The 25,252-nt window shown below is 41.4% G+C and overlaps 2 protein-coding genes across 6 annotated transcripts in view; both read left to right on the forward strand.

Annotated features, from left to right (window-relative positions):
• WDR47 (WD repeat domain 47) overlaps positions 1–14,818 on the forward strand; it is a 69,015-nt gene extending 54,197 nt beyond the window's left edge. For 4 of the 5 annotated variants that reach the window (XM_007977737.3, XM_007977738.3, XM_073008526.1 and 1 more), the window contains 5 exons: positions 2,203–2,372; positions 2,873–3,043; positions 3,780–3,911; positions 10,289–10,507; positions 13,249–13,407. In XM_007977737.3, coding sequence (XP_007975928.1) covers positions 2,203–2,372; positions 2,873–3,043; positions 3,780–3,911; positions 10,289–10,507; positions 13,249–13,391 — 835 coding nt within the window. In that variant the 3' untranslated portion in view covers positions 13,392–13,407. Of the gene's footprint in view, positions 1–2,202; positions 2,373–2,872; positions 3,044–3,779; positions 3,912–10,288; positions 10,508–13,248; positions 13,408–14,115 lie in introns of those variants that run through there. The other variant, XM_073008525.1, reaches the window with a different exon arrangement.
• A 6,477-nt stretch (positions 14,819–21,295) lies between these two features.
• CLCC1 (chloride channel CLIC like 1) overlaps positions 21,296–25,252 on the forward strand; it is a gene marked incomplete in the record, with an annotated part of 37,604 nt that continues 33,647 nt past the window's right edge. The window contains 1 exon segment of the mRNA NM_001329797.1: positions 21,296–21,435.

Consider the following 25,252-nt stretch of genomic DNA (forward strand, 5'->3'; position numbering starts at 1 on the left):
TTAGCAAATACATATTTTGGGTTCCTGTGTGTTAGGTACTATAGTTGTGTGTAAAGCAAACATGTTTATTGGCTTCATGGAACTTCTGGTTTAGTGGGGAAGATGCATTCATTTGCATTATATCATGCAAATGAACACAAATACACATTTTGGTAGATGTTATGAAGAAAGATTACAAGGTGCTGTGAGAGAATAAAATGGGAATGGGGTAGGGTGCAGACTGGCAAGTCAGAGAAAGACTTCTTTGAGGCAGAGGCACTAAAATTGAGATCTAAGGATGAATAGAACCTAGCTATGTAAAGAGAAGGGAGAAGAGAATAATATAGAGGGAACATGAGGTGAGAAAGAGCTTGGCTTTTTTTAGGAACTGAAATAAATTCAGATTGGTTGGAAAATTATGAGCTTGAGTTTGATAAGGCCGCAGAGATAGACATGAACTAAATTAAGCAGAGCTTTCTAGCCATTTTAGATTTCATGCTGAGTGCAGTGAAAGTACTTACCACTGAAAGTAGCAGATCAAGTGTAAATGTATTTTGAGATGATCCCTCTGCCTGTGATTGGATGGCAATAAGAGGAGATGCTGGGAGAAAGGGAGGAAGCTGTTTGTATTTGATGGCTAATGTGGTGGCAGTGGCGGTGGGGCAAAGTGGGTGGGTTTGAGAGGTATAATTCATTTAAAGAAGGAATCAGTGGTACTTGGTGATAAATTGGTTGTGCAGCTGAAAAGAAAATCTTTTTATCTGGTCTGTTCTCTAGATCAGTTTTTTGGTTTTTTGTTTTTGTTTTTGTTTTGAGACAGAGTCTCACTCTGTCACAGGCTGGAGTGCATTGGCACGATCTCAGCTCACTGTAACCTCCACTTCCCTGGTTCAAGTGATTCTTCTGCCTTAGCCTCCTGAGTAGCTGGGACTACAGGCACGTGCCACCATGCCCAGCTAATTTTTGTATTTTTAGTAGCGACGGGGTCAGGATGGTCTCGATCTCCTGACCTCGTGATCCGCCCTCCTCGGTTTCCCAAAGTGCTGGGATTACAGGCATGAGCCACCGTGCCCTGCCTAGATCAATATTAAATGCTTCTTAGGTATTAGAGATTTGTCGGTCTTGTTTGTTTTTAAAAAATTTCTTAATTATGAACATTTTCAAAGACACAAAAGTAGAGAGACTAGTATGCTGAAATTCAATAGTTGTCAAGATTTTTGTAACATTGCTTCCTTCATCTTTTTTATTTGCTAAAGTATTAAAAATAAATCTTAGATATCATGTCATTTAACCCTTTCATCCTTCAGGATGAATCTCCAGAAACATGTACATTTTCTTACATAGACTTCATTTTATCGTTATACCTGATTTAGAAATCTTTAGTTTCATATTAGTCTGTGTTTCAAAGTGTAGATAAAATGCTGTTACCCCATTAAGCCAATGTTTGACTGTCATTAAAGGACAAACTCTTGAGGAGCATGGCATTTAGAACCCTCCACAGCTGAGCCTGCAGCGCCTCACCCACCACATCCCTCCTGCTCACTCTACTAAATGCCTCGTGCTTTTCACCGCTAGCCCCACAGACTCTTTGCATTGCTGCATACTCAGCCAGTACTTTCCCTGCTATATTTTATTGTCACTAAAGTGGTTCTCCTGCCTTCTTCTTTTTCTGTAAAAATTCACCCTATCCTTTAAGGCCCAGTGCTTTATACTGGACTATATAACAACTTATACTTGCCTTACTGTATATAGGTAGTCATGACAATATCTGCCTGTACCAGATTTTAAACTCTGGACAGAACTCTTTTGCACATTGCTCATATTATATGTTTATTACATGTTTATTATGTGCTTATTATATGTTTATTACATGCTTATTGCATTTTAAAAAAATTTGGAAGCGTTGTTACTTTTTAATTTTTTTTGTTTCTGAGTTTAAAAGCCATACAGAATATGAGAAATGGAGAGTTTTTTTTTTAAAGTCGTATATCCTGTTTCCTTTGTCATCTGAAATGAGAGTTAGTTCAGTATGATTTGGTTTATAATTTTACTTTTTGGGTTTTAAGTATGCTTCTAATTTGTTTCTTCTATGATTTTGAAAATTATTAATAAGCTGTTGTCTGACATGCTTTTTGCTCCTTCAGGAACAACTATAATGTGGAACCTCATAATAATTGATTGTAGCAAGAAATTGAGATATCTTTCTGTAATTTTTCTTTTCAGTGCACATGAGACTCCTAAGCAGCCAGTGGTACGTTTTAAAAGGAATAAACATCATAAAGGATCCATTTACTGTGTGGCCTGGAGTCCTTGTGGGCAGTTATTAGCAACAGGATCAAATGACAAATACGTCAAAGTGCTGCCCTTCAATGCAGAGACTTGTAATGCAACAGGTAGGGCCCAAGTATGTAAGCAGTAGCTAGCTTACCAGTGTATACGTTATGTTTCCTCCATGTTGTATTTCTGTATTGTCTTTAATGAAATCCAAGAATATAATCTTAAGAATTTTTTAATAATTCTAATTGTTTAGTTACATTCATGAGGTATTACTCTTTCTTAATAAATTCTTACAGGTGTCTAGGTGGTGTTTGAGTTTTATAAAATTATTAGAAAAATAACCTTTAAATAGCTACCAGATGTTTTCTAGGCATCACCTGTCTTCTCTTTCTTTTTCTTTGAGATAAGAGACAAGATAACCCTATGGTAATAGCTATTTTGATAAAATTCTTTGCTCAGTGAAGTGAAACTGCTCATAATACCAATTCCTAAATGAAAATACAAACTGTATTTCTGAACCATTATTCTTGACCAGTTTTGAGGTAGTTTAGCAATCTCAAGTTACCACAGTAAGTTGAGCAGCATTTTTTTTTTTTAATTCTTATTACTGTTTCAGGACCAGATCTGGAATTTAGTATGCATGATGGAACAATTAGAGACTTGGCATTTATGGAAGGCCCAGAAAGCGGAGGAGCTATTTTAATAAGTGCTGGAGCAGGGGATTGTAACATTTATACAACAGATTGTCAAAGAGGACAGGGCCTCCATGCTTTGAGTGGACATACTGGTATGTAATATCAATTTCAAGTGCTGCTTTTCTTTTTGTTCATCTGTGTTTTTTCCTCTTTTCTAAGAGACTGGGTCTTGCTCTTATTGCCCAGACAGAGTGCAGTGGCACAATTGCAGCTCACTGCAGCCTCAACCTCCTGAGCTCAAGTGATCCTCCTACCCAGGCTCCTGAGTAGCTGCTACTGTAGGCATGTGCTACCACGCCTGGCTAATTTAAAGAATTTTTTGTAGGTACAAGGTCTCACTATGTTGCCCAGGCTGGTCTTGAACTCCTGGGCTCAAGCCATCATCCTGTCTCAGCCTCCCAAAGTGCTGGGATTACAGGCATGAGCCACCATGCTTGGCCTAGTATGGTTTTGATGTTGTGCATTTTACTGAATTTTATTTTATTTTTAAAATTGTCAGTCTATTTGATAAATGTGAAAAATCTCTATCACATAGTACATTTGATTAACCAGACCTCCACTTGCCCTGTAAATAAGGAGTACTTAGCTTTTTCTTTTTTTTTTTAGAGACAGGGTATTGCACTGTTGCCCAGGCTGGAATGCAGTGGCATGATCATAGCTCACTGCAGCCTCGAACTCCTGGGCTCCAGCAGTCCTCCTGCCTCAGCCTCCTGAGTATCTGGGATTATAGGCATGAGTGACCTTGCCCAAGTCTAGAGTGCTTAGCTTTGAATATGTTATGGAAAGACACTCTCCCACATTAATAATTGAGTATATGATCTTTTATAGGGCATATTTTAGCACTTTATACCTGGAGTGGCTGGATGATTGCATCTGGTTCCCAAGATAAGACTGTTAGATTTTGGGATCTTCGAGTACCAAGTTGTGTTCGTGTTGTTGGCACAACATTTCATGGAACTGGTAGGTTTTTCTTTAATTTAAATGAATTTATATGAGGAAAAAAAACTTTGTAAATTGCAGTAGCCTACTTCCTCTCCCCTGCAATATAAAAAATAGAAAAAATAGTGAAATACTTGATATTTTATTAGTTACTTTCAGTTCTTTCAAAATACTTTCATTTGTTACCTTATTTGTAAAAATAATATTCAGCTTAGGGAACCAAGGCCCAGGGAGATTAAATATAATGTCCCAGATTGTCTGTTAGCAGGGCCATTTTATAACTCAGACGTCTAGAAACATTTTTTAAAATGCATGCACATGGCAAAAAGTGAAATTGAACAATGGAATGTACTATTTTCTTTCCATTCCTATTTCTTGGTCTCTCTTTCACTAAAGGACCAATTTCTTATTTATTCTTCCAGAAATATTCTATAAATATATAACCAGAAAGTTTGTATGTATCCTAATCTCCCTTCTCCTGTAAACACAAATGCACACACACACACATACATAGAGAAATGGTAGCATGCACTACAAATTTCTCTTTCTGAACTTAACAGTATGTCTTAGATTGTTCCATGTACTGTTCTTTGCATTGTACCACCTTTTTGTTTTTTTTGAGATGGAGTCTCACACTGTCGCCCAGGCTGGACTGCAGTGGTGTGATCTCAGCTCACTGCAAGCTCCGCCTCCCAGGTTCACGCCATTCTCCTGCCTCAGCCTCCCGAGTAGCTGGGACTACAGGTGCCCGCCACCATGCCCAGCTAATTTTTTGTATTTTTTAGTAGAGATGGGGTTTCACCATGTTAGTCAGGATGGTCTCGATCTCCTGACCTCATGATCTGCCTGCCTCGGCCTCCCAAAGTGCTGGGATTACAGGTGTGAGCCACCTCACCTGGCCACATTGTACTACCTTTTAAGCATGGTATCTAAGAGTGACACAGTATTCTGCTATTATCCTTATTTTATTCTAAAGTACCTTTTCCACCTTTGTAGTTTTTGTTGTTGTTGTTGAGACAGGGTCTCTTTCTGTCACCCAGGCTGGAGTGCAGTGGCACAATCTTGGCTCACTGCAACCTGTGCCTCCCAGGTTCAAGCAATTCCTGTCTCAGCCTCATGAGTAGCTGGGACTACAGGCACCCAGCACCACACCCAGCTAATTTTGGTATTTTTTAGTAGAGATGGGGTTTCACCATATTGGCCAGGCTGGTCTCACCCTCCTGACCTCAGGTGATCCACCTGCCTTGGCCCCCCAAAGTGCTGAGATTACAGGTGTGAGCCACCATGCCTGGTCCTTTGTAGTTTTTAATAGCAGAATTAGAAGAGAATTCTATGGTAGTATTCCAAGTGAAAAGGTCTGCCTTGTATTCTAAATTTTTGGTGTTTTTTTTTTTTAATGCCTTGTTTATTCTTTTGAGTTTCATGGACCTTTTTCTTCACTTTGATTCAAACCAGATATGATGTTTTAGAGCACATTTGAGTCCGTGATCATTGATTTGTTAAAATTTAGTTTGTATCATTTTCAAAATTAATATATGACATAGTTTAAGGCAGCAGTCCTCAACCTTTTTGGCACCTACCAGGAATCAGTTTTGTGGAAGACAATTTTTCCATGGGTGTCTTCCATGGGTGGGAAGGGGTAGGGATGGTTTAGGGATGAAACTGTTCCACATCAGATCATCAGGCATTAGATTCTCATAAGGTGCACGCAAGCTAGATACCTTACATGCACAGTTCACAATAGGGTTCCCACTACTGTGAGCATCTAATGCCACCACTGATCTGACAGGAGGCGGAGCTCAGGTGGTAATGCTCGCTCACTTGTCGCTCACCTCTTGCTGTGCGGCCTGGTGCCTAACAGGCCATAGACTGCTATCAGTCGGTGGCGTGGGGCTTAGGGACCCCTGGTTTAAGAAATCAAGCAATTCAATAAGGCTTATTAAGAAAAACAGCATTGCCCTGGTTAAAATAATGTAAACAATGACTACTGATCTAACCAAAACTGATATAACTATATTGAAAAGATGTGGAGAGAGGAAGAATTTGTATGTGAATAAGGGACATATTCATATTTATTTAATTTATTTTCTTTTCTTTAGGATTATTTATTGACTTCCTACCATAGAAGATGAAGATTTAACTTTTTCATGTGCCTTTCCAACTCCCATCATCCCACATTCACATATATTTTTCCTCTCTCTGCATCTTTTCTTTTTTTGTTTTTTGTTTTGTTTTGTTCTGAGACAGGGTTTTGTTCTGTCACCCAGTCTGGAATGCAGTGTTGCATTCATGGCTCACTGCAGTTTTGACTTCCAGGTTCAAGCCATCCTCCCGCCTTAGCTTCCTGAGTGGCTGGGACCACAGGCACACACCACCCTGCCTAGCCCCTCCGCATCTTTTTGATATATCAGTTTTGGTTAGCTTAGTTAGTCATTGTTTGCATTGTTTTAACCAGGGTGATGCCGTTCATAGCTTATTTTTTTTCCTGTGTATATTTTCCTTGGGGTTAATAATTGTGGTTTTTTGTTTATTTGTGTAATTTCTATACACTTACCACTAATTTATTTTTAAACTCTAGCTTTCTACATTATTTTCAGGCCCTTTTTCTCAATTTCAGAGACTTCTAGTTTTTGGTTGTCTCCTCTCTCTGATAACATTAATGTCTTCCTCTTACGGTATCTCTCCTCCTCTGCTTCTCTATCATGCACATGCAAACATTTTATAGTATTGGCAAGCCAAAAATTCATCTCTTGATCTCCTTATCCCCCTTCCAGCTCTTACCCTCAATTTTTGCTCCTTTTTTTACTCAAGATATCTCACAAGTCTTGCCTATATATACTGTTAGCCATTTCCTTACCCTCAGTCTTTAACTTATTCTAATCTGGTTCCTGCTGCAACCATTATAACAAATGCTGTCTTTTTCAAGATCACCAATAAACTTCCGGTTGTCAAATCACTTTTATATCCTACTTTTGCTTGAACTCTCAGTGTCATGCAACACAGTTGACTTCTTCCACTTTTCTTTTGGGCTTTCTGCTATTCTCTTACCTTTCTGGGTAATTATTCCTTTGCTGGCTCTTTCTCTTTGCTCAACTTCTAAATTCTGGCATTCCCTAGGGCTCAGGACTTTAGTCTCTTTTCTTTCTCTAGATGATTGCACCCATTTCCCCGGCTTTAAGTGTAATGCATATGCTGAAGGACTTACATTTTTATCTCTAGCTGAAACCTATTCTGTGTGCTAGGCTCATAAAATTCTTTTTTTTTTTTTTTTCTTTTGAGGCGGAGTCTCGCTCTGTCGCCCAGGTTGCCCAGGCTGGAGTGCAGTGGCACGATCTCAGCTCACTGCAAGCTCCGCCTCCTGTGTTCATGCCATTCTCCTACCTCAGCCTCCTGAGTAGCTGGGACTACAGGCTCCTGCTACCACGCCTAGCTAATTTTTTTGTTTTTTTGTTTTTTTAGTAGAGACGGGGTTTCACCATGTTAGCCAGGATGGTCTCAATCTCCTGACCTCGTGATCCGCCTGCCTCGGCCACCCAAAGTGCTGGAATTACAGTCATGAGCCACCGCGCCTGGCCTTAAAAAGAGTTCTTAGTAGAGAAACAGTAAGACAAACTTATACCAAACATGGTATATAACAACTTTATGCCTCAGCTACATGATCTAAAAGTTAAATGTCCCAGGAGTTGCACCTAGCCGGGTGTGATTGCTCATGCCTGTAATCTCAGCACTTTGGAAGGCTGAGGTGGGCGGATTTCCTGAGGTCAGGAGCTCAAGACCAGTCTGGCCAACATGGTAAAACCCTGCCTCTACTAAAAATACAAAAAAATTAGCTGGGCGTGGTGGTGGGTGCCTGTAATCCCAGTTACTCCAGAGGCTGAGGCAGGAGAATCGCTTGAACCTGGGAGGTGGAGGTTGCAGTGAGCTGAGATCATGCCACTGCACTACAGCCTGGGCGACAGAGTGAGACTGTCTCAAAAAAACCAACAAACAAAAAACCCAGTTACGTATTTTCCTCTATTTCTACCACTCTAGGATAAATAGGATAAACCACCATCATCTCAACTCAACCACTGCACTAGCTTCCTTACTGTACACTTTCACTTGTGCTCCCTTTAGTCTGTGATCCACATAGCAGTCAGAGTACACTTTTGAAAAAATAAACCTGGTCACCTCACACCTTCAGTGGCTTTAAATCTTAAAGTGCACACTTGTTATCACGACCTGTAAGACCCTGCTTGACTTGGCATTTTTACCCTTCTAGTCTCATCTCAGATCACTTACTTTTTTTCTTTCCAATTCCTGGAACATGCCAAGGTCCATGTCTAGTAAAGCCATGTGCTGTTTCCTTAGTTGGAAATGTTCCTCCTCTTGTCTTCTCATGGTTAGGTCCTTCTTGTCTTTAGGTCTTAACTTCAATGCTACCTGGCCAGAGAGGCCTTTTTTGACTTACCTAATTGGGACCTCACCATTATTTTCTATTACTGAACTCTTATCACTACTTAAAATTATGTACTCGTTTACTTGTTTAGTGCTTACCTCCTCCAATAGATTTTAAGTTTCATCAAAGCAGCAATGATACCTTTTTTATTTTCAGAAGAGGTTTAGCACCTACCATAGTGCCTGGCCTAAGGGAGTAGTGATTTAATAACTTTTTTGAGTAAATGAATGAAGATTTTTGTTGACACTATGAATTTTGTACGTGTAAAACTAAACTCTTTGTATTTCTCCTCTAAATCAGTTATTCTTCCGACCTTCCCTACTGTTGTTGTTGTTGTTGTTTTCATTTTCCTAGTTTTGATAATGGTTCTTTTATTTCCTCATGCAACTAGATTTGAAATCTGGGACTCATTTGTGCTTTATTTTAATTAACTGCCCCACTCAGGCAGTTAATTTCCTAGACTGTTGACTGTTTATTCAGTTTTTGTTCCTGAAATCTTTCTTGTCTTCCAGTGGCCTCTTTTGTTCTACAATCTTTCCACTTTAATTTGATACACATTTTCACTTAGATTAATCTACCCAAAGTACTGCTTGAATCATGTAATTCTCTTGCTTAGAAACCTACAGTGATGCTTTACTGTCTACACAGACAAGTTCAGAACTCTGCAGTTTGAGATTTAGGCACTTGATGGCCTGGCCCTATCCCACCTTTTGCATTTCAGTTTCAAGCTGCCTTTCATGTTAACTTTTGTTAAAAGTTAAACTTTTAACTCCAGCCAAACTGGTCCACCTTCCTGTAACTGTTTTATACTTTTCCTCTAAACTTTTTCTCATGTAATTCTTGCTGATCATAATAGCCCTCTTCTCTTTCAATATATTTCAAGAAAAGATTTTTCTTTATTACATATAAATGTATGTGTTTGCCTGTGTATACATACATACATACTCTTATTTATACTGTTTGTTTTTCAAGATCTAACTTGTGTCTCATTTTTTTGTGAAGTCTTCCTAGACCACTTTGGTCTAGAGCAGTGTTACTCAAACTTCTTATTTATTTATTTATTTATTTATTTATTTATTTATTTATATTTTTGAGACGGGGTCTCACTCTGTCTCAAAAAATTTGTCTATTTTTTTTGAGATGGAGTCTCACTCTGTTGCCCAGGCTGGAGTGCAGTGGCACGATCTCAGCTCACTGCAACCTCCGCCTCCCAGGTTGAAGCGATTCTCCTGCCTCAGCATCCTGAGTAGCTGGGATTACAGGCACATGCCACTACACCCGGCTAATTTTTGTATTTTTAGTAGAGATGGGGTTTCACCATGTTTGTCAGGCTGGTCTCGATCTCCTGACCTTGTGATCCGGCCGCCTCGGCCTCCCAAAGTGCTGGATTACAGGTGTGAGCTACCGTGCCCAGCCTATTTATTTATTTTATTTCTGGGAGACGTGGATTCAAGTTGCCCTGAATATATGCCCCCAAGAGCTTATTTTCTGTTCACAGTTCCTACTGGCAGTAATCATGTGTTGCTTTAGTACATTTCCTATACTGTTGTCCTAAAATAAAATACATTTTGTTACTGAATTTCTTGTCTCTTTAGCTAGACTCTTAGCTGGGTATAGGAGCATTTCTAGACACTTACTCAGTAGTGAAAACACTGGATTGAGAAAAGTGGTTTCTGTAGCATGGCTCACCTATTGCACTATAGGTGATGCTGTTCCACACAGTTCTTTCAAATGACAAAAATAGAACTTTCTCGTTTCTTACAAAATCTTGTTTAGGCCTTGGGCCTTAAAAGGACACAAGTGTTCATTGGTTAACTGTTAATTTGGATTTTTTCATAGCTGAACAGTATTGATAAACTACATTAAATCGTTAGTATATGGCTCAGTGAACATAATTAGCTGTGTTGCCATTTGGGTATATTGATTTTCCGTATTTAAACTTTCATTCCTCCCCCTACAGGCAGTGCAGTGGCATCTGTAGCTGTAGATCCCAGTGGTCGTCTCTTAGCCACAGGTCAAGAAGATTCTAGCTGCATGTTGTATGACATAAGAGGAGGAAGAATGGTACAAAGTTATCACCCTCATTCCAGTGATGTTCGCTCTGTTCGATTCTCCCCGGGAGCTCACTACTTGCTAACAGGCTCTTATGATATGAAAATAAAGGTGACAGACCTACAAGGTGATTGAAATCGACTTCTCTGTTTTTAATCTTTCCCATTCTATTTTGGACCTTTGTTTTTTTTTGTTAGTGTGATGTGGTTGATTATATAATCAACCACAACCACTGATTATATAATCAATTATAATTCAATTGATTATATAATTAATTATATAATCAATTATAATTATATAATATTTTCAATCATTTTATGGTATTGAGCAGATTCTGAGACTGTATTAAGATATATAATAGCAAATTATTAAATAAGCAGTGAATAGTCTTGTTGTTAGGTTTTGGTTTTGTTTTTATAGAGGCAGGGGCTCACTATGTTGTCCAGGCTGGACTCGAACTCCTGGGCTCAAGTGATCCACCCGCCTTCCTCTCCCAAAGTGCTGGGATTACAGGTGTGAGCCACCACACTGAGCCTGTTTTTGTTTTTGAGACAGGGTCTCGCTCTGTCGCCCAGGCTGGGGTTCAGTAGCATGATCTTAGCTCACTGTAGCCTCTATCTCCCCTGCTCAAGCGATCCTCCCGCCTCAGCCCTGCAAGTAGCTAGGACTACAGGGGCATGCCACCACACTTGGCTAATATTTGTATCTTTCACAGAGACAAAGTTTTGCCATGTTGTGCAGGCTGGTCTCGAACTTCTGAACTCAAGCAATCTGCCTGCATTGGCCTCCCAGAGTGCTGGGATTATAGGTGTGAGCCACCATGCCCAACCTTATTGTTAGTTTTTGATTTCTTTTTTGAGGCAGGGTCTCACTCTTTCACCTAGGCTGGAATGCAGTGGCATGATTACTGCTCACTATACCCTTGACCTCCTGGGTTCAAGCGATCCTTCTGCCTCAGCCTCCAAGTAGCTGGAATTACATCTGTGCGCCACCATGGATGGCAAATTTTAAAAATTTTTTTGTAAAGATGGGATCTTGCCATATTGCCCAGGCTGATCTTGAACTCCAGGCCTCAAGTGATCCTCCCGCCTCCACTTAAGATATTTTTTAAAATCAACATTTATTTATAGTGACTCATTCTGAGATAAATGATAGATTTATGTACTCTTACTAGCTTCTACATTAAATAATTAGCATACAATCTTTGTAATTAGGTCTTAGTATCTAGTTTTATTTTTAAACATTCATCAAGCAAATATTGTGTATCAATTAGGGACTGACAGATGAGAATAAGACAGTTAATTCCCTCCCTGATGGAGCTTATATTGAGTTCAATGAAAAGTAAACCAATAAACAATGTAATTTTAGGTATTAGTGCTGTTTAAAAAAATTAGCGTGGTAGGAAGATAGTGACTGGGGTGAGTAGGGGAAGGCTATCTGTCTGTCTGTCTGTCTATCTATCTATCTATCTATTTATTTTGAGATGGAGTCTTCTTCTGTCACCCAGGCTGGAGTGCAGCGGGGCATCTTGGCTCACTGCAGGGGGAAGGCTATTTTAAATAGGATCATTGGAGTAGGTCTCTCCAGGGAAATGCCATTTGCACAGAGACCAGAATGATGAGGAGGAACAAGCCAGGCCAGGACCCTAGGAGAAGAGCATAGCAAGTATAAAGATGCTGAAGTAGGAACCAGCTTAGCACGTTCATGACACTACAAGAAGCCAGTGTGGCCGGAACTTAGTGAACTAAGAGAGAGAGACACAGAAGAATAAATGGCAGGGTTTTACAGACATTTTTAAAGGGCTTTATTTTGAATAGCAGTTATAGGTTAACAGCAAAATTGAGAGATACAGAGATTTCCCATATACTCCTGACTCACACATGCATAGCCTGCCCCCCCCCCCCCATTATCAGTATCCCCCTCCAGAGTGGTACATTTATTATAGTTGGTGGGCTATAAGCATTTTAAAAGTATAATGTGAAGCCTTTGGAAGATTTTAAATGGGAGTGATAGGAGCTGAATTATATTTTTAGAGAATTTGGAGTTCTGTAGAGAGTAGATTGTAAGGGGGGCAAGAGTAGAAATATAAATGTCAGTGAGGAGGCTGTTGGAATAGTTCAGGTGAGATGATGGTGGCTTGGACTAGGGTGGTGGAGGTGGAGGTTGTAAGAAATGACTAAATTTGAGATATATTTTATTTGGATTCGATTTAGAGAGTGAGAGGAAGAGGGTTCAATGATGATTCCTAGGTTTTTGTCATGAGCAACCAGATGGTGCCATTGAGACAAGGGAGATAGGCGAGGGGAGGAACAGGTTTAGGCAAGAAAACCAAGTTTGGTTTTGGACAAGTTTAACTTAGGATGACTATTAGGCAATCAAGTGAGATGCTGAATGACTATTTGGATACTAGTCTGGAGCTTAAGTGAGAACTCAAGATTGGAGATAAAATATGTATGAATTGTAAATATATAAATGGCCATGTTGCTAGATGAAATTTTGTAGGAAGTTAGGTACAGAGAGAACAGAAGAAATCTGAGGGTTGACTCCTGGGATTCACCAAGCTTTAAGTCAAGAAGAAAAGGGAAACTAGCAAAAGATGGGAGTGGCACTGAAATCAGGGAGAAATCAAGTTGAGAGAATTTCAAAGAGAGAGAGCAACTTGTCAAATGTTCCTGTGTGGGTATATTACCAGATACTAATAACATAATTAGGTAGTTAGTAATTTATCCCTGTGTAAACCTTTCAATGTATTATATTAATGTAGTTTAAGATTTTTTATACTATAATGTCTTAAAGTAACAGGGAGTCTATAAAATCTGTACCTATTCTTATTTTGCATTGTAAATCAACATCTCTTTTCTAATTTAGGGGACCTCACCAAGCAGCTTCCTATCATGGTGGTGGGGGAGCACAAGGACAAAGTGATTCAGTGCAGATGGCACACCCAGGATCTTTCCTTCCTGTCATCCTCTGCAGATAGAACTGTCACCCTCTGGACTTACAACGGGTAGAGCACACCCCATGTAAGTCTATGCAGCAAAAGCACAGAGACTTAAGACTACTGAGTTGTGAAAATTACAAATCTGAAGAACGTAGTGTCCAGGAAAGTGGTTTAGCACGAAGAGGCCCCTTATTACCATGTATCCCACTGATAGGAGGTGTTGGGTGGTGTTATTCCGCAGTGCTTTCAGTCTTCCATGTGAGCTCGTGCTGCTGTGACCTGCTATATGTAGTCTCGTTGCCAAAGTCTGCAGAAGAGCTCTTCCGTTGTTGGTGTGCACTCCAAGTCAAGGTGGACAGTGTGTTTACAGTTTAGTATTAAATGCATTCCTTGGTCTTTGCCTAAATAACAGTTTTATATGCACATTGCAATGGAATTATACTTCAACTATATTATTAAATGTAATGCAACCAAGTTCCTCCCAGATTAAACTTCCCAGGTGTTCAGAATTACTTTTGCTCTTCTCATGATCCCATATTGTATTATCACTTGTCTTCTAGAGGTCAGAATTCCATAATATATGTCACTCAAAAGTTACATGGTTGCTTTCACTTAAGGATCATTATGGAGTTTAAAGATGAATGAAAAACTGCTTCTTCACTATGTGGTATAGGCCCTTTCTTTTTTCTTAAACCCAGGGATATGATTATTTTGTCATATGATTTTGTTTCAGGCTAAAAGGTAAATGTGTTTGCTTCAGAAACTTACTAACTTCAGTTTTTTGAATGCAACAGGATACCTTCCTTCCAAACTGAACCATAGAAGCAGAGCAGCAGCAGTTATGTGATGCAACACTTGATGGGGCAGTAAATTTACTGGCTAGCGGTTTTCTCCTTAAAAATTAAAATCCTTGCCATAGACCATAGCATGGCTTGAAATGCTATGTCTGCATGATAATTTAAAATGGAAGATTTAAACTTTGCACTCCAAAAGCTTATTTGGATTTTTTTCTTGCACTGTTTTGTGTAATGCAGAATAATGATTTTATTTCTACAGCTTTGTAGATTCTAACATTTATGTATCTTTATTTTCATATTGTACAGTAATTTTACTTTAAATTATTTAAATAGGCTATTTTATTTATTTCAAATGCAGTTGTATTGGTTCTCATTATTGAACTGTCTGTGCACTGTATGTAGCAAGCATTTTTCATCTGTTGTATACAAGTGGAAAGGGTATTAGAAGTGTAACTGTGCTATTATTTCAATAAAGACCTCTTGACACCTAAAACTGTTTCTGTTCCTCAGAGTCTTTGGCTTTCAAAAGAATGTTATTTTTTCAGTTTACTGGGAGAAAGTGAGGTCCAATGGATGAAGCCCGTAATCAGTTTCTTAGATTATTTCTAAAGTTCTTCTACTAATTTGCTTTTTAATCCCTGGCAACTGTATAACTTAACAAAAAAATAATTTTTCTAGAAATGGGGTCTTGCTTTGTCCAGGTTGGTCTTGAACTTTTGGCCTCAAGTGATTCTCCTGAGTCAACCTCCTGAAGTGTTGGGATTATGAGCATGAGGCATTGTGCCTGGCCTGTATAACTTTTGTGTGTCTTCTATCTCTTTTATCCAAGATTTAGAGAACTTTCTATCCTTAATATATTGTGAAAGTTGACTAATAAAAGCCTAACAATATGTATAAATTCAAACTCAAGAGTATGAATATGTCAAATGAGGTAATCACCCAACAGGTTCACCATGCCCTCTGCCTAGATAGAGCCAATTTATTCAAGACATGGGAATTGCAATAGAGAAAGAGTTATTCATGCAGAGCCAGCCGTGCAGAAGACTGGAGTTTTATTATCACTCAAATCACTCTCCCTGAGCATTCTGGGATCAGAGTTTTTAAGCATAATTTGGTGGGTGGGGTTCACTCCTAATGAATTGGGAGTGCTGATGGGTTGGGTTGGAGATGAAATCATAGGGAGTCAAAGTTGTCTTCTTGAGTCAGTTCCTGGGTGGGGGCCACAAGATGAGATGAGCCAGTTTATCGATATAACTGGTGCCAGCTGATCCATCAAGTGCAGGGTCTGGGAAATATCTCAATCTCTGATCTTAGGTTTTACAGTAATGATGTTATCCCCAGGAGCAATGTGGGGAGGGTCAGAATCTTGTAGCCTCCAGCTGTATGACTCCTAAACTGTAATGTCTAATCTTGTGGCTAATTTGTTATTCCTACAAAGGAGGCAGTCTAGTCCCCAGGCAAGAAGGGGGTTTGTTTTGGGAAAGAGCTATCACTTTTTTTTTTTTTTTTTTTTTTGAGACAGAGTCTCGCTCTGTCACCCAGACTGGAGTGCAGTGGCAGTGGTGTGATCTTGGCTCACTGCCACCTCTACCTCCAGCGATTCTCCTCCTCAGCCTCCCAAGTAGCTGGGATTACAGGTGCGCACCACCACACCCAGCTAATTTTTGTATTTTCAGTAGAGACGGGGTTTCGCCATGTTGGCCAGGCTGGTCTTGAACTCCTGACCTCAAGGGATCTGCTCACCTTGGCCTCCCAAAGTGCTGGGATTACAGGCCTGAGCCACCAAAGTTAGTTTGGCCTACGACCAGGAATGAACAATGACAGCTTGGAAGCAAGATGGAGTTGGGGAGATCAGATCTCTTTCATTCAGTTACAATTTTGCAATTTCAACTTAGGAAGAAATAAAATACAGCTAGCTTGTGGGTATTCAATAGGTACACAAATTTTCTACCTTTCAGGCATGCAGAAGGGAATTCTGCTAAAAGTAGGCCACAATCTCTTCTTTTTTAATTTTTGACATGAAGTCTCTCGCTCTTGTCCCCAACATGACATTGGCTCACTGCAACCTTCGCCTCCCAGGTTCAAGCGATTGTCCTGCCTCAGACTCCCTAGTAGCTGGGATTACAGGTGCCGGCCACCACGCCTGGCTAATTTTTGTATTTTTAGTAGAGATAGTTTCACCATGTTAGCCAGGCTGGTCTTGAACTCCTGACCTCAGGTGATCCACCCACGTCAGCCTCAAAAGTGCTGGGATTATAGGCATGAGCCACCATCCCTGGCCCAGTCTCTTCTTTAGTTTACTTTCATGTTGAATTTCACACATTTTAGATACTAGATAAGTTGTGTTAAGTTTAAAACTAGGGAAATAAGCTATTTCTCGAGACCAGTTCAAGTTCCTGGTTAAAAATATTCATAAAATTGTATATTCCACCTTCATCACTCTCAGGGAGAAAAGATTCTCCTGGACATTAGGTATGGAATTCATTTCTTTTACTGGAGTACATTAGATAATAAACACCATGGCTGGGTGTGGCGACTCATGCCTGTAATCCCAAGACTTTGGGAGGCTGAGGCAGGTGGATCACTTGAGGTCAGGAGTTCGAGACCAGCCTGGCCAACATGGTGAGGACTAAGCTCTGATTTATTTATTTATTTTTAATCTTGCCTAAATTCCTATCTAAGGGGTATGGGGAGTCGTGCCTTACAAACCATGAATTCTCATCAGATGGGTTTTATTTAATCCTGTATATCGTGACTTACTTTCCAATCTGACTCTGGCTTAACAGGAAAATCAAAATGTTTTACCCCAAAATACATTTTCTTGCCATACCTTGAAATTGCCCTGCAAAGTCTTTGGTGGGAAAAATGCACATCCTATAAAGAATCCCTTTTCCCCTTTGTTTTCCTTCCTTTCTTTCCAGATCCAGGAGGTATTCAACTTAGAACCAGACACCTTTTTAATTCCCGTAAGAAACATTTTACAACTTGCTTTCTCTGAAGTCTTTTATCTGAGCGCTTCCTCTGCACAATAAAACTCTGTCTTCACAATCCTTTATCTTAACCTGAACATTTCCTTTGATCCCAGGTCTTCAAATAAACTCAACCAATTGTCAACCAGAAAATGTTTAAATTTACCTATAGCCTGGAAGCCCCCGGCTTTGAGTTCTCCCAGCTTTCTAAGTCAAACCAATGTATTTGTTAAATGTATTTGATTAATGTCTCATGCCTTCCTAAAATACATAAAACTAATCTGTACCTTGGGCAGGTGTTCTCAGGACCCCCTGAGGGCTGTATCACGGGCCATGGTCACCCATATTTGGCTCAGAATAAATCTCTTCAAATATTTTAGAGTTTGACTCTTTTTGTCGACAATGGTGCAACCCCGTCTCTAAAAAAAAATAAAAATAAAAATAAAATAAAAAATTAGCCGGGTGTGGTGGCGTGTGCCTGTAATCTCAGCTACTCGAGAGGCTGAGGCAGGAGAATCGCTTGCTTGAATGCGGGAGGTGGAGGTTGCAGTGAGTCAAGATTGTGCCACTGCACTCCAGCCTGGGCGACACAGCAAGACTCCCTCTCAAAATAATAAGCACCAGAAATTGTTATATTTGCTTCAATAAATAGTTGGTCACATATGTCATTTTTTGTCTTCACATGTCTTCTGCATGGGGGTGACTAGGTTCTTTGAGGTTCACATAAAAGAAAAAATGAGAGGACTGAAGTATCTATACTCTCAGGGTCCATCTCATTTGGGAGTGCAAGGAAGGGGAGTTGCGGTGGATGGGTAGTGCAGAGGTTCTTAATTATTCCCAGGGAGGACTTTGAGAGGTCTGCTCCAATTTTGTGTGTGTGTGTGTGTGTGTGTGTGTGTGTGTGTGTGTGTGTGTGTTTGCCTCATCAAGTTGAGAGATTATTTCTATTTTTAAAATGTTTAATTTTAAAATTTATTGCATCTTGTTGTATTGACAAAGTCTTGCTCACTATAGCCTAGAACTCCTGGGCTCAAATGATCCTCCTGCCTCATTCAGCCTCCCAAGTAGCTAGGACTACAGGCACATGCCACGATGTGGGGCTAATTTTTTATAGAGATGGGGGTCTCACTATGTTACCTAGGCTGGTCTCAAACTCCTGGCCTCTTAACAATCCTCCCACCTTGGCCACCCAAAAAGCTAGCATTACAGGCATGAGACGCCACACCTGCCCCCAAATTTTATTTTTAAAATGTTTATTTTTTCAAAATTGTAATGTCGACAGAGTCAAACTCTGTAAAATATTTGAAGAGATTTATTCTGAGCCAAATGTGAGTGACCATGGCCCATGACACAGCCTCAGGAGATCCTGAGAAGATGTGCCCAAGGTGTTTGGGCCACAGCATGGTTTTATGCACATTTTAGGGAGCATAAGACATCAATCAATACATGTTAAATGTACATTGGTTCAGTCCAGAAAGATGGGACAACACAGAGGTGGGGGTAGGGGGATGGACTTGCTGTCACATTGGTATCTTATTGCTACAAAGTGTATCAGTGTTAAGGTCTCTGTTTGTCTGTTTGTTTCTCCTGAGACGGAGTCTCGGAGTCTCGCTCTGTCACTCAGGCTGGAATGCAATGGCATGATCTTGGCTCACTGCAACACCCACCTCCCAGGTTCAAGTGATTCTCCTACCTCAGCCTCCCAAGTAGTTGGCATTACAGAGGCCCACCACTATGCCTGGCTAATTTTTGTGATTTTACTAGAGACAGGGTTTCACCATGTTGGCCAGGCTGGGTCTTGAACTCCTGATCTTAAGTGATTCACCCGCCTTGGCCTCCCAAAGGGCTGAGATTACAGGCATGAGCTACCACATCCGGCCTCAGGTTTACTTTAGAATGCCCTTGGCTGACAGGATGGGTCTATTTAGTCGGTTGGGGGGCTTAGAATTTTATTTTTGTTTTACAGTAAGAAGCCAAAGGACACAACAGAGTGAAAAGGCAACCCACTAACAGGGAGAAGACGGGGCTGGGTGTGGTGGCTCATGCCTGTAATCCCAACCCTTTGGAAGGCTGTGGCAAGAGGATCACTTGAGCCCAGGAGTTTGACACCGGCCTGGGCAATACAGGGAGACCCTGTCTCTAAAAAAAATGAAAAAGTGGGAGAAGATATTTGCAAATCCTATCTGATAAGGTGGTTAATATCCAGAATATACAGGGAACTAAAACACAACAAAAACCCACTAAAAAAATGAGCAAAGCCAGGAGTTCAAGGCTGCAGTGGGCCATGATCATGACACTGCACTTCAGCCTGGGTGACAGTGAGACCCTGTCTCTTAACAAAACAAAACAAACGGGTAAAGGACTTGAATAGACATTTCTCCAACGAAGATATATAAATGGCATGGCTGATAAGCACATGAAAAGATGCTCAACATCACTGGTCATTAGCAAAAGGCAAATCAAGACCACAACGAGATACCTCACACCTATTAAGATGGCTACTATACAAAAATAAAAAGATGTCAGCAGAGATGTAGGGAAATTGGAACTTTTGTGCACTCTTGGTGGGAATGTAAAATGATGCAACCACTATGGAAAAGAGAATGGCAGTTCCGCTCGGCACAGTGGCTCATGCCTGTAATCCCAGCACTTTGGGAGGTCGAGGCGGGCGGATCACGAGGTCATGAGTTCGAGACCAGCCTGGTCAACATAGGGAAACCCCATCTCTACTAAAAACACAAAAATTAGCCGGGCATGGTGGTGCACGCCTGTAGTCCCAGCCACTCAGGAGACTGAAGCAGGAGAATCGCTCGAACTCAGGAGGCAGAGGTTGTGGTGAGCCGAGATCGTACCACTGCACTCCAGCCTGGGCAACAAGAGTGAAACTCCATCTCAAAAACAAAAATAAAAACAAAAACAAAACAGAGTATGGCAGTTCCTCAAAAAATTAAAAATAGAATAACTACATAATGCAGCAATTCCACTTCTGTATATATTGCTCAGGAGTTGAAAGCAACAGATATTTGAACATCTGTGTATATACCCAAAAGGGTTAGAAAACAGATATTTGTATATCCACATTTATAGTATTATTTCACGGTAGACAAAAGTGGGAACAACCTGTTATCCATTAACAGATGACTGAATGAACTGCCATATATATAAAGTGGAATATTATTCAGCCTTGAAATAAATTCTGACACATGGATGAACCTTGAGGACATTATGCTAAGTGAAATCAGTTACAAAAAGACAAATGCTGTATGAATCTTTATATGAAATACCTAGAGTAGTCAAATTCATAGAGACAGAATGGCAGTTGCTGGGAAGAAGGGAGGGGAAGAATGAGGAGTTACCATTTACTGGGTACAGAGTTTCAGTTTTGCAAGATGAGTGCTGGAGACGGATGGTGGTAATGGTTGCACAACAATGTGAATGTATCTAATGCCACTGAATTGTACCTTTAAAAATGGTTAAGATGGTAAAATTTACCATCTTACAGTTTTACCATCTTTACAGTTTCTCGAGATTGCAAGGCCAGCAGTTAAAGACAAAAACAAAACTTCACTATTTCCAACTGCCCTACAGTGTGCAGACCTTTCCCTTGTCCTGCCCTGAGTAGAACTACAGTTGTCATCCGTGATTCTCCCTTTAAAAAATGCTTGTGGCCAGGCGCGGTGGTTTATGCCTGTAATCCCAGCACTTTGGGAGGCCGAGGCGTGCGGATCACCTGAGGTCAGGAGATCGAGAACAGCCTGGCCAACAGGTTGAAACCCCGTCTCTGCTAAAAACACAAAGCAGCTGGGTGTGGGGGTGCGCGCTTGTAGTCCCAGCTGCTCCGGAGGCTGAGACAGGAGAATTGCTTGAACTCGGGAGGCGGAGGTTGCAGTGAGCAGACATCGCGCCACTGCACTCCAACCTGGGCAACACAGTGAGACTCTGCCTCAAAAAAAAATAAAAATCATGCTTGCGTTTCATGGCGAATGTTACACATTCAAACTGATCACATATATTAATAGTAAGAAAATATGTTTTCTATCCGTTGTATATATTTGAGTTCCAGGCGAGATTTCCTTCGCAGAAAGAGTTCCGCAGATGAAAAGGAAAAGAAAATCCGTGGCCAAACTAACCCGCGCGCTGAGGCCGGTCCCGCTACTAGCCCCGCCCAATCAACAAGGCCAATCAGCGGCCCGCAACGGGGGAGGGACACGCAGCCGCCAGCCGAGCAAGTCGATGAGGAGGCGCAGGAAGCACGCTGAAACGCTGGGCGGCGGCAAGCTGTGCGACGTCTTCTGCGGCCGGCCTGGGCAGGTGTCTTCCTCGAGAGGCAGGCAGGGGATCCCGGACGTGAGTCCGTGCAGTTGGTGTGTTGTGCGGCGGGTGGGGCGGGGCGTTACGCCCCGGCGGGTACCGCGGACTCGCGGCGCGGACTCTGGGGAGGCCGCAGGCGCGACCCGGGGCGGGAACCGTGCTCGCTGCGCAGCGTCGGCTCCGGCCTGTGGGTGCCTCGGGCTCCTCCCTCGGCTCCCGCGCCGGCGGCTGCCTGTCCGCCATGGTTGTGCGCATTGCGGGGAGGTGCTGGGCCCAGAGAGCGGCCTACGGAGAAGGCACAGCGAGTGCAAAGCGAGACCCGGGCGCAGGGTGAATTACGTTGGCTTTGGTTATCTCTGAAAACTTTAAGCATAATTTGAATAAATACTGTCAACAGAATAGCTCAGATTTAGTTGTAGTTAATTTTCTAAAACTTCAAATTTGTGAATTAACACAGTTAACAACAACAAAAAAGGACACAAAACAACCTCCAAATCGATTTTTTTTTTTTTTTTGAGACGGCGTCTTGCAGTGTCACCCAGGCTGGAGTGCAGTGGCGCTCTCTCCGCTCATTGCAACCTCAGCCTCCCGGGTTCCAGCGATTCTCCTACCTCAGCCCCCTGAGTAGCTGGGACCACAGGTGCGCGCCACCACGCCCGGCTAATTTGTAGATTTTATTTGTAGAGAAGGGGTCTCGTTGTGTTGCCCAGGCTTGTCTCTAACTCCTGGGGTCAAGGGATCTTCCCATCTTGGCTTCCCAGAGTGCTGGGATTACAGGCATGAGCCATCGCGCTTGACTTCAAATCTGATTTCAGTGTAAAAAGTTAGAGACACCATAAGCTGTAGGTTTATAACTAGGTGGTGAAAAACAATTCAGGTTTTCTTTATGATAGTGATTATGAAGTGTTCTTCCCAGAGTAGCTTTATCGTCATCTGGGAAATTGTTAAAAATGCAGATTGACAAGTTTGAGAGCCGTGGTTCCAAGAAACTACAGAATCACACGAACTAAGTTGCAACCTCCCGACGTATGCCCTGGTACTTCTAGCCTAATACAGGATTTGACTCTACTAATCCAAGTTAGTCTTGCCTTTCCCATTACTCACGTGCATTCGTTGAAACCAAAGACTTTCTTTTGTGTCCATTTGTACTCAATGGCTGGCCGTCTGCACGGAGATCTGTGTTTCCTGGTAGTTCTCCAGTCTAGAAGCTACTATAATTTACTATATATATTTTATATAGTAAAATATATAACTATTCGTTCTAACAGGTCTTCTCCACTCTAAGACCCTATCCTCTCAGAGAAGCCCCTGGGAGCCTGTTAGTACTTTTGCCCTGGAGAGGCGGTTTAGGTGGAGCCAGTCTGGGTTCTACCACTTATTAGCCTAGTGGTCTTGGGCAAGTTACTTTGTGTGATCTGTAAAATGAAGATAAGTGAGGATAAGAGTACTACTTACAGTAGTTTTGTGAGGATTAAATTAATGTAACAGTGCTTGGCACATAGTAACAAAATATTAGCTCCTTTTAAGACGGAGTTTTGCTCTTGTTGCCCAGGCTGGAGTGCAGTGGCGCCATCTCGACTCACCGTAACCTGCACTCCCCGGGTTCAAGCGATTCTCCTGCCCCAGCCTCCCGAGTAGCTGGGCTTACAGGCATGCGCCACCACGCCCTGCTACTTTTGTTTTTAGTAGAGACGGGGTTTCTGCATGTTGGTCAGGCTGGGCTGGAACTCCCAACTTCAGGTGATCCTCCCGCCTTGGCCTCCCAAGGTGCTGGGATTACAGGCATGACCCACCGTGCCCGGCCTTTAGCTACTATTATATATATTATAATTTAAAAATTATTAGTACCTAAGCCTGAGACAGGAGAGAAATAGTAAAACTAGTAGGGACTGCGGGAGAGAGAGAGAAGTATCCCCTGACAAGTACTAGAATGACATAGGTGCTACCATTAAACGAAGCCAGCTAGGATGGTTACTTTTGATTAACACTTTGCTACTCAAGAGTGTGGTCTGCGGCATCACCAGGAGCTTGTTAGAAGTGGAGACTCTCAGACCTACCTCAGATTTACTGAATCAGAATCCTTTTTTTTTTTTTTAACAAGCTCTCCAGCAGGTTTAGATGCAGCTTTGTTTGGAGGAAGTGGGAGATTCGTTTTAGGATTTCTCAAGGAGTTCTAGCCTTCGATCAGTGACCATGGGGATCTGGCAGGAGGGCTTGAATTTCTAGCTGATTCTTCTATTCTGTCTTACCCTCCGGTCTTCCATCATTTCTACATTGCTAATCTCTATCCCTGCAGAAATCTATGGAACTGCTGGTTATTATTGGAGACAGTAACATAGTTGCCAATAGTATGACTTTGTGGATGTCACAGTCAAAACTCAGCTCCTGGCTGGCACGGTGGCTCACCTGTAATCCCAGCACTTTGGGAAGACAAGGCGGGGGGCGGGGGGATCTTTTGAGTTCAGGGGTTCGAGACCAGCCTGGGCAACATAGCGAGACCCTGTCTCTATAAAAAAGAAAAAAAAAACTCTCAACTGCTTGACAGGCTTTTCATTCACTTCCCTTTGTATAATGCCTCCTGTAGTAAGTACTTTTTTTCTGCTTCAAATCTCCATTTCCCCCATCTTAACCTCCTCACATATAGTGTTAGAAATGCAAATTACTCTTAGTAATTTCTCTGTCCACTTGATATCATATTATAATATGAAATCTGTCAACTTCTCTTTTTGCTTTTGAAATTTTGTCTTCATCCCTCTTCATTCATTTCTATTTATGGAGTGCATAACCTCATTGCCTATGAAGAACCCTTCCTGTAACCTTGATTTCATGCACTCCCATCTTGGAGCCTGTCTCCAGTTTACACACTCCCTTTGTCACCTACTTCTTAACCACTTAGAGAATTAGGCTTCTCACTCTCATTCTCTGAAAGGTCATAAATGGCCAACTAATTAACCAATCTAATGGCTTTTTTCCAGACTTTATTCCTCTCCACTTCTCTGAAGTATTGAATATGCTTGATACCTCTTTCTTGAAATTAAGCCCCTCTTTGGTTTTTGCCCATTGCATTTTTTTGGCTTGCCCTCTATTGCCCTTATTAGCCTTCACTCTCCTCTCTGGTATTTGCTTCTTCCATGGCTTTCTTCCTTAGCTGAACTCTTAATTTTTTCCAATACAGTATACAGTTATTCAGTATTTCTAAGTATCTCCAGAGCATAACAGCGATTTTAGTGGTTTTTTTTTTTCTTTTTAATTGAGTCAAGGTCTTGCTCTGTCACCCGTCTTGGAGAGCAGTGGCATGATCATTGCAGCTTCAACCTCCCTAGCTCAAGTGATCCTTTCACCTCAGCCTCTCCAAGTAGCTGGGAATATAGATGTGCGCCACCACACCCAGCTAAATTTTAAGTTTTGTAGAGATGGAATCTCCCTAAGTTGCCCAGGCTGGTGTCAAACTCCTGAGCTCAAGTAATCCTCCTGCCTTGACTTCCCAAAGTGCTGGGATTACAGGCATGAGTCGCCACAAGCGGCCAGAAACTATTGTTCTATATATTTTGTGAAGAGCTTTGGTTGTTCAGGCAGGAGGGTAAATCTGGTCCCTGTTACTCCATGTTGGCCAGAAGTAGGAGTTGGGGAAGTGTGTTGGAGTACAGAGTCCCCCCTTTACTCTTGGGGGATACATTCTAAGACCCCAGTAGATGCCTGAAACTTCAGATAGTACTGAACCTTGTATATATTCTGTGTTATTTCCTATACATCTATACTTCTGCTAAAGTTTAATTTATTAGTTAGGCACAGTAAGAGATTAACAGCAATAACTAACAAGATAGAAAAATTATAACAATACACAGTAATAACAG

This window comes from Chlorocebus sabaeus, chromosome 20 (genome assembly GCF_047675955.1).
Source record: "Chlorocebus sabaeus isolate Y175 chromosome 20, mChlSab1.0.hap1, whole genome shotgun sequence".
NCBI classification, from domain to species: Eukaryota; Metazoa; Chordata; class Mammalia; order Primates; family Cercopithecidae; genus Chlorocebus; species Chlorocebus sabaeus.